Raw genomic sequence first — 10,229 nt, forward strand, 5'->3', positions numbered from 1 at the left:
TTTGTCTAGCTTTGTACATGACGGTAATTAATAAAATAAAATAACAATGAACCCTTCTAAAGCATGACTACTTTATATATTCACCCTTTAAGATCTCGGACCCACATGGATTGAGTAAGTCATAGCTTCTCTATGGGGCATCACCGGTCCTCAATATATTATTTGCACCCAAAGAACGGTGCATCTTAAATGCAACCGCTACACATGGGCCAAAAGGAAGGAATTCAGCTCTTTAAGAGCACTCACATTGGCCCAACAAGATAGCTAAAAAGCTATTTTGTCTAGCTTTGTCCATGACAATAATTAAATGTATGGTTGAAAATGCATGCAGATAATAACAACCTACATCCGTTTATGCGAATTGCAAAAACCATTATCTGCATTCCCTATATATATTTAGCATATATATAAATTATGAAGGTTTTTGTTTTTTACTATTACGACTTTAAAATGCGATGTTGTCATGAAGGGTGCAAGTATACATAAGCACGTCTCTATCTCTATACTCAAGCGATATAGGACGCCACAATCACCCCATCTTAGGACCCACATCCACATTGGCAACCATCACCCTCATGAGCTTGTGCACGCTTCCCCATCTCATGTTGAGCAATGGCTTTGATACAATTTCTAACATCACACTCCATTGACACATAATATTGTCAGCTTTTGTCTTCTTTGAACGAGACTTCCCTGGAGATCATTCATCCTGATACTACTTTTGCATAAATTTACTTAACTACAAAGTTTTGATAGGATCATGACAATAATGGCTTTAAAACGTGTTGTTGAAGCGAACTGAGTTATTGAGTTTTTTTGTAACAATATGAATCATTTGTCAATTGTGATCAGATGTGACAACTAAATTACTTATAATTAAGTATTCTAACGACTAAATTGATTAAGTGTTTTAGATTTTATATTAAGAACTTTTTTTTGTATGAAAATAAATAAATAAATAAATAAATACTCCTAAATTATCCACCTATAATATAAAAGAGTGGAATGCAAAAGGCTCCTCTATTTTTTTTTTTTTTTTTTTATCGCACTCAAGCATTAATTAATTGGATTAATTACCTTTAAAAAACTGCCATAAAAATGCATTAAATTAATTCAAGAAGGGCATGAAGATAAAAGTTGACATGGCCCATCCCAGCTCAGCAAAAAAAAAAAAAAAAAAGACATGGTCCATTCCAATATGATATGCTACCTACGCGTACAGCGCATCAAAATGAGTTCCGAAAAATCTTCCTAATTTCACACACAACATTTCGTAGAAAGTGAACAGGAAACTTCCTCCATTTCCATTTCAATCTTCCAAAAACAAACGCGTTGTTCCTGATCCGACGTCATGCGCGCAGCCGTGCCGTAAGCTCATGAAAAACCATGTAACGCGGCTAACGAGACTTTCCTGCTCCATTCTCGAACCCTATAAATACATGCACGCACCAGAGCTCTTCTCCAATTCATATCTCCCATCATCTTATAGCATTCCAGAACAAATTTTCTCTTGCTTTCTTTTAATTAACCATGGCAGAGAAACAATCCCACCTGAACGGTGCCTACTACGGCCCTGCAGCCCCACCGCCAACCCAGTCCTACCACCGCCATGGCCGTGGCAGAGGGTGCGGCTGCTGCTGCCTCTTTAGCTTCCTTTTGAAGCTCATAGTCTCCCTCGTTGTCATCATTGGCCTTGCTGTCCTCATCTTCTGGCTCATCTTCCGCCCCACCAACGTCAAGTTCTACGTCACGGACGCCTCGCTCACGGAGTTCAGTTTAACCGGCAACAACACTTTGCAGTACAACCTTGCCGTCAACATCACCGTCAGAAACCCCAACAGGAAGATCGGAATCTACTACGACACCATCGAGGCCAGGGCGTACTACGGCGACCAGCGTTTCGATATGGATACCTTGACGCCGTTTTACCAAGGGCACAAGAACACGAGCTATTTGAGCGCCGTGTTTTCAGGGCAGCAAGTTGTGCTTGGAAGTGATGAGCTCACGCAGTTCAATGCGGAGAAGATTGCTGGGGTTTACAGCGTTGATGTCAATCTCTATCTCCGGATCCGGTTCAAGGTCGGAAAGTTGAAAACCGGCCGGGTGAAGCCTAAGGTGAAGTGCGACCTGAAAGTTCCTCTGAGTTCCACCGGAAACTCAGCAGTTGCTTTTGAGAGTACCAAGTGCGATATCGATTTCTGATCGACCGACCTTCTTCATGTTTGATTGAGTGCACTACGTACTTTTTTTTTTTTGGTATTATTTATTCTTTTATATATATATATATATATATATATATATATATATATATATTTTGTATATGTGATCATTCTTCTTATTCTCGCATACGATACGATTGTATTTGCTTATGAGATAGAGGGTAGATGATTATGTTTTGTTATTGGAGTTTATGATATTATTTATTTGTTACTTTCGTTATGCGTGTAAATAAATAAATCATTAATATATATATATATATATAGCCTCGATTCTTGAGTTTTACGACGATGCTTATGCAATGCCTTTAGACTTTTGTTTATTTTATGTAATTCCCATTATAATAAGTTAATAATTAATTAAGGAGACTGAAGACATTCTTTCCATAAGAACAAGTCATTAATTGGAGCTTCTAAAAGGTTTAGCAAATATGTGTCACAAATTTAGAATAGGCCAAAGCTCGAGCCTCTAATTTATCAATATGATGAAACATTCCACAAAAATTAGGAGGGGGATCGGATGTGGATTACGGAACGTTTCTTTAGTTTGTCATTAATTAATTAGTTTGTGGATTAATGCATCTTAAATTTGATAACATTAGTCATTATTCCTTTAAAAATAGTTTACAGAAATCATTTAATGAAAATCATTTACGTCTATTAATATACTAACTAGAGGTTTCATCCCAAAGAACGGACACAAACTCTCACCTTTTTACGTTAAATATTGGCTAGGGAAACATGTTTTTAAAGGACATTTAAGGATAGTAATTCCCTTTATTAATTATTTTCTAATGGATGCATCTTTCTACACAAATTATGTTTGTTTTTCCACTAAACAATATTTAAGTTTGAAGACAAATTAAAGATCGATCTTAATTGAGTTGTTATAGGAATTTGGCATATGTACCATTAGTTATACTCCTAGGTCGTTGGTAATTATAAATTATTGTTTAACCACTAAATTTTTATTTTATGTTTATCCAACGAAGTCTTTTGAAATTGACGAGTTCAATATTATGCACTTGCTATCATCATGACTACGTGGAGTTCCATCAATTTATAAGAGTCATGATAATTTAGAGCAACCGGTATCTCACTTTAGGCATCTGGTTTTCCTTTTTCTTATTACATATTTTTGCGAAGGAGCTCTTGATAATTAAGCCAGCGAAAGTTCTGATCAGCGGTAGGCTCTATATATATAGAGAGAGTCTCAGGTTCCTAATATTTTTGGTGTCCCTTCTTTCTCAGGCAATATTGCTCATTCTGAGGTGACTGGTAATAATTGCCACGTAATTCTGGGCTCTTGTGCAACAGCAATATTCTTAGGGGTGACTAGTAAGACTCTTTGCATTAGTTGGGTTCGTGGGCTATATTTATTCTCAATCGACTCACTAAGGTCTTTGGAAATAAAAGAAGAGGTAAAAAGAAAAAGAAAAAAAAAATGAACAACAATTTGCAACCTTTCATACAATTGGACTAAATGTGTCCGTGCCCATAAATCTTTACTATTTTTGTTTTTAATTAATAAATTAGGTTGTAGTCTTGTAGGAATTCCTACAATTCAATCTCTACAAATGTTATGTATCTTTTTAACCTCATTTTTTAACTAATATTAAAACACACACACACACACACATATATATATATATATACACTAAATTAGAAAAAAAAAAAAAAAAAAAAAAAATCCGCAGTTGGAAATTTACGTCCTTGATTTATCTCGACCTGTCAAATCGAAGCGAGACGAAGCTACCAGGAACCACCACCATTCGCATTATAAGCTTAGGAGTACGGGTATTCACAGTATATCACCAACTCCTCACACTATTCTTTTTATTCTCAGTTCTTATTCTCTTCTCCAACCTCTAGTCTATATACTCACCCCTCTCTTAGGCTTTTTCGACTCCATTTCTCTTTCACATTGCGATGGGAGAGAAACAACCCCACTTGAACGGATCCTTCTACGGCCCTTCAGTCCCGCCACCCAGCCGATCCTACCGCAGCCGAGGCGACGACTGCTGCCTTTTCGATTTCCTTTTCCAACTCATCGGGAGTGTTGCCGTCGTTGCAGGCCTCGCGGTCCTCGTCTTCTGGCTCATCTTCCACCCCAGCAGGGTCAAGTTCCACGTCACCGACGCGTCGCTGATCACCCAGTTCAACTTCACCACCACCACCACCAACAACAACATGCTCTACTACAATCTTTATCTCAACGTCACCATCAGAAACCCCAACGAAAAGATCGGCATTTACTACGATCGTATCGAAGCCAACGCTTTCTATGTGGGCCAGAGGTTTAGCACCGAGGCGTTGGCCCCATTTTACCAAGGCCACAAGAATACGACCGTTTTGAGTCCGGCGTTCAAAGGGCAACAACTGGTTTTGCTTGGATCTAATGAGCTTTCCGTGCTTGATTCGGAGAAGAGTCTTGGGGTTTTTGATATCCATGTTAAGTTCTATCTCTGGATTAGGTTTAGGCTGGGTAACGTCAACACATGTCGGATTAAGCCCAACATCAATTGCGACTTGAAGGTTCCTTTGACTTCTAATGGAAATTCAACAGCTGTTTTCGAGATTACCAAATGCGACATCGGTTTCTGATCATTTGAGTCTTATTCGTTTGATCGAGTGTGTGTGAGAGTTTTTAATCATTCTTTTGATTTTGTATTACTTTGACGATGGTTTTTTTTTTTTTTTTCCTGATGGATGAGTTACAGATGCCTATATATGTTTTTCTTTCATATTATGCTATATATATATATATATATATATATGGTATTTTTGTTTCTTACTTTTATGTAAATAAATAAAGAGTACAATTAATATTTATTCCCATTCCTTCCATAATCATTGTGTGCATATTGGCCTCATTAAGGTTATTGAAATCATTTTACATCCCACTAAACACTCAATAATAAGAAAAATATTTTTCAAAAATATATATATTTTTTTCTTCTATGGTAAAATGGGAATTTTATTCAATTGCACAACAAAAATGATATAGACATAGTAAGTTGTTTAAGGTTTATTTCTAAAGTAACGCTATACTTATATATATACAATACTCTTGTCCTTGTCCCCCTAAAAGTGATGTCGCCTTTAAATTTATCATTGAATTTGGAGATGAATTATTAATTTATTATTGAATTTTATTCATGCGTGCTCTAAATTTTTTTCTGATGAATGAAGGAATGAAATCAAATTGTTACAATTTTTTTTTGATCAGATAATAATTTTAATGACCACATTACTTTTAGGTAAATAAGAAGGAGATATGAGTCTTGCATATAGCATTACCCTTATTTCTGAGTTATCTCTCTCTCTATGACCGTATGATTGTAGAATTTTAATATTTACAATGTAAAAAGGTGTAATTAATACTCATAAATTTCTGGAATTTTATTAACCTTAAAGAGTTGAGTAATCAATTCATATTTATAGCTTTAAAATTACCTTTTTTGTCCTACAACTTATGAGTTTCATATTTTATAATTGGAAAAATTATATTTTACCCCCCCCAAAAGTTTGGGGCAATTTGCAATTCAACCTGCAAAGTTTCAATTTTGGCAATCTAACCCCAAAAGTTCCAAATTTTTGTAATTCGACAAATATTATCCCAAAATTCTCATATTACCCCTAAATTTTATTTTTTATTAAAAAAAAAAAAATTTTGGAGTGCAAAAATGACCAGATGGCCAAAGGAGTGGCTACAGCCACCCCGAATTTTTTTTTAATTTTTTTATAAAAAATAATTAAAAAAAAAATTATGGACAATATGAGAAGTTTTTGATACAATTAGTCAAATTACAAAAATTTAAAACTTTAGAGTGGTGGATTGCCAAAATTAAAATTTTTGAGGTCAAATTGCAAATCGCCCCAAACTTGGGGGAAATTTTTTTTTACTTTTATTAACCTTCTACGTGGTCCAGATTGTTACTTTTGTACACCAAGAAAGAACCAGTGCCAACGTAATTAGATGCCAACACCTTTCCAGCTGAGGTTGGCTGAGAAAATGTCAGTTGAGATCTTTCAAGGACAAAACCTATGCAGAAACTTTTCCTGCAATAAGCACAAAAATAAGAGAAGAGTCAAGTGCAAAACATACTGGCGATCAATTTACAAAAACCAATCAGAAGATTAAAGGCTTCATCTTTGTGTTTGGCAAAGAAACTCAGGCTAGACATTTCTCACAAAAACAGGTGTGAAGCTCGTAAAGAAACCTATATACTTGCTTTATTATGTTGAAGTTCCAAAAGAAAAGGAAGGCAATTTTTTGATCATCCAAGGTTCCAATTACTCCATTAATGACAATCTACTAGAAGAACTTCACATAAAATAATCATAGTTGTGATTAAGATATCTAGGTTAAAGCGATTTATTATGATCTAACTACTTCCACTTAGTTAACAACTTAACATGATTTGGCTGAATGTGAAAGAAGTGCTTTGAAGCTTTTAAATTGTAAAATATGGGACTTACCTCACAGCATCTAATAATTGGCTGGCTATGTGTTCTCTTCTGTTAGAGGGAGTGACCCAAATGGCTCTAATTCCACATAAAGCAGGTACAGCTTCATTTTCGCAAATGATTGCTCCATTGAGATTCCCATTCAAGACCTCAGAACAATTAAGAGAAGGGGCTCTTTTCTTGACTTCCCTTTTAAAACTAACATCGCCAAATTGGAGAGTGGTCGAGTTTGGTCTTGCTGCTTCCTTTATAGTAGTACCATCAGATGCCCCATCCACTAAGCAAGAGAGAATTTTGAATGCTTTTTATATTGGTTCTGCAAGTAGGCATCCTACAATCCTTTGGGAGGAAATAAACATATACACCTGCCATCATATAGATGGGAATAGCAACAAAATGCAATCAACATCTCAATCGTCAATTACACAATTGAGACATGATCTCCACTTCAAGCATTGTTCTACATCATATACGAAATCAGACAAAGAATTAATGGGTGAGAAATCAATAAAACATTTTATCATTTCACCACTACATGGATCCATCTAACAATCTTCATTAAAAAATTCTAGGTCACTCAAGGTACATTCGCAAAATTCAAGTCTTTATCATCAATAACTGGGAATCTGAATAGAATCAAGTAGAATTTAAAGAAGAAATGAATTACAATTCAAGAATCTTCAAAAAATCTCATACAGCAGAACCAGAAAACAGAAGCCTCTGAAATAATCAAGTAAAAAGCAATGCTGATCACCTTACAGCTCTTATGGTAAATCCATCCACTTCCAAGCTCAGTCTCCATCATCTTTACCACTTCCTCAACCTGCCAGTACAATAACGTCCCAATTTAATACTTCAAAAACATACACTAAAAATTATAAACCATCTTATTTACCAATTTCAAAAAATCAGAAATCAAATAAGAACCTTGTTCCTATGCGCAGGAGGGTCACAATCCAACACCAAAACGATTTGACCCCCTTCAGTATAGGGCATATGAATCACCCCTTCATTGCACCAACCCTGTAAAATTGAAGAAGCAATATGATAAATAAAGCACTAAAACAATAGAAAATAAACACATATGAAACATATAACCTTTTAGTGACATCATAGTTTGAATGGATTCAAAGTATAATGTACAAAAGCAAGATGCATAGTATTCAAATATTCCCAAAATATTCTACACCAAATAAGCACATTTGGACACAACTTTTAGTGGTATACCTTAAATGGAATACCATGGGTATAGACCTTATGAAATGCCTTGTGAGCCTTCTCATCCTCTTCCTCTCCAGGAGCGTACTTGACCCCACATGTGGAACATGTGCGTAGGGTAAAATCAGACTGACCCAGATCTAAATGGAACTGCGCATAGCGTCTCTTCTTGTTCTTGTTAATCGTTGATTTCGGCTTTAAACACGAATAATTCCAAATGGATTTCTGCAGCGTTTCTCCGACTAGCCCTAAATTGACAACTTCACTGCTTTTGACCCCAATAAAACAAACCCCAGAAATGTCAATATCAATGCTATAGAAAATTCACCTTTATTTTCAAAATAAGCCAATCTGAGCAAATAAATTGTTCGACTGTTTGGTTACCAAGAAACGGAGGGAAAAAAATAAATGTTAGAATTTTTTTTCCTCGTCATGAAAAACAAAAAAAAATGGAAAAAGAGCGCTAAGATTACCACCTAACTAAACTGCTTGTTATTGCTGTCATTTCAATTCCCATAAAATAAAGCACTGTATTAATCAAGATTAAAAGCAGAATTTTCCTCAAGCTTTTCTCAGCAACCAAACAATTAAACGGGCACAAGTCAAGATCAAAACCATAAATATCGATCGCAACAAAGAGCGTACCCATCTGGGTTTGGAGCTCTACGCGAGTACGTATTGAAGATGGGATGTTGTTTCTTCTCCCAGGTCGTCAATTCGTCGTCGCCGTCGCCGTCGCCGTCAAAAATCGGAGATTTGGGTGCAATAGAAATAGAGGGTTTGAAGAAGGAGCTGATCTTGGATTGCATGAATGAATGATTTTGCTTCTTATTTGGATTGGTGTCTCTCTTTTGTGTTTTGTTTTCGTTTACGGTGCATTTTAATGTTATGTTCTCTCTCTTTTGGCGCCAAAAGGATTTTGGTAAATTAGCTTTAGCTAATTTCCCGCTCTTTTTGCAGCTCCTAAAATTTCAAATGCTATAAAACAATAAATAAAAATAAAAACAAAAACCATTTTGTAATTTCGTAAATAGATCTGCCATGGAAGCACGGTGGCCTATCACCAAAACCCAAAAACTGCACGACGTCGGTGAAGCAGAGAGAGAGAGAGAGAGAGAGAGAGAAAAGGGCAGGCAGAGTATAGAACTATCTGGAAAGGAGAGAATAAGAGTATAATCTCGACAGCGGTCGGCAGCCGGCATGCGGTGGTTGGAGATGGCCGGCGCCGATCAATCGTGAGCAGGAGGTGAGGCTTTTCGTTTCAAAGAAGTTTCTCTCTTCGTCTCCCAAGAGTACTCTTCACTAGGTGTACCAATCACACTGGTGCTGTGGCATGATCGATGGCAGTGGCTAACTCGTGTCAGCTTTTTCAGTTGGGGTGGAGCCTCTGCCTATCGTCACATGGTCGGACAATTTTGAGAAAATAGGTAGAAAACTGGTTTTTGGTAAAAATGCATATAAATATATTTTTTTTATTTTATTTTACAAATTAATTATTAGATTTGTAGACTTATGTGGACTCTACATAAGTCAATGGTAGATCCTACAAATTTAATGATTGATCTATTAAAGTTATAAAAAAATATGGTGAAAATATAAACAAATTATTAACACTAATAATTTTTATTTATTTAACTAGTGTGAAAAATAGTATTACTCAGCCATGCCACATCACTAATATAATTGCATTACACTCTCTTTAAAGCGCATCAAATAGTTGGTAAAATGTTCAAACCATTAGCCAAATCAATTTGTCTATTCATGTTTTTCGGCTGCGGCTGGCAGTTCCATCAGCTCCATCTGGCAATAAACTTGGTAAATGATTTTTGATCTAGAAATGATTGATATAATATAAAATAGATAGAAGTTTTGAATTATTTGTATAAAAAAAAAAAATATTTATAGTGAGTTTTTTATTTAAATAGTAATAAAAAGTTATCGATAGGATATAAAAAGTAAAAATATTGGAGAGTTTGTAAAGGTTACATCTTTTGAAGCTCCAAAAACATAAATCTGCACAAGGCTATACATCACCTCTTACTCTTTAACATTCAAGTTTTGGTGCAAATTCTGGGTTTGTAGCTATTATGTCAACATCCCACTAAGATTTAATTGAGTTCGACTTTATATTTAAATCTAAATCAAATTGGGGAGATTTTGACAACTTTCATTTTGGGTAGAGATTCTGCCAAACAATTTAATTTTTTTTTTTTCCCATCACTTAAGTATACAAATCTAATTTCTTCCTAAATCATCTTCAATAAAAGAAACATAATTATACCTAAAATTTCTTTAGACGCATTTCCATGTCAGTTCCCAAAGGTT

At 35.4% G+C, this 10,229-nt stretch overlaps 2 protein-coding genes and 1 pseudogene across 2 annotated transcripts; 2 read left to right on the top strand and 1 right to left on the bottom strand.

Annotated features, from left to right (window-relative positions):
• The first annotated feature begins 1,495 nt into the window (after positions 1 to 1,495).
• Positions 1,496 to 2,254, top strand: LOC132162010 (NDR1/HIN1-like protein 3). Its single transcript, XM_059572253.1, has one exon. The coding sequence runs from the start codon at positions 1,531 to 1,533 to the stop codon at positions 2,200 to 2,202; it is 672 nt and encodes a 223-aa protein (XP_059428236.1). The 5' UTR covers positions 1,496 to 1,530; the 3' UTR covers positions 2,203 to 2,254.
• A 1,850-nt stretch (positions 2,255 to 4,104) lies between these two features.
• Positions 4,105 to 4,955, top strand: LOC132162059 (NDR1/HIN1-like protein 10). Its single transcript, XM_059572306.1, has one exon. It carries the CDS (start codon positions 4,146 to 4,148, stop codon positions 4,818 to 4,820), a length of 675 nt encoding a protein of 224 aa, XP_059428289.1. The 5' UTR covers positions 4,105 to 4,145; the 3' UTR covers positions 4,821 to 4,955.
• Positions 4,956 to 6,063: 1,108 nt separating this feature from the next.
• On the bottom strand, positions 6,064 to 8,826 carry LOC132162060 (protein CHROMOSOME TRANSMISSION FIDELITY 7-like; annotated as a pseudogene).
• Positions 8,827 to 10,229: the final 1,403 nt, after the last annotated feature.

The sequence above is a fragment of the Corylus avellana genome, chromosome ca9 (assembly GCF_901000735.1).
Source record: "Corylus avellana chromosome ca9, CavTom2PMs-1.0".
Lineage (NCBI taxonomy): Eukaryota > Viridiplantae > Streptophyta > Magnoliopsida > Fagales > Betulaceae > Corylus > Corylus avellana.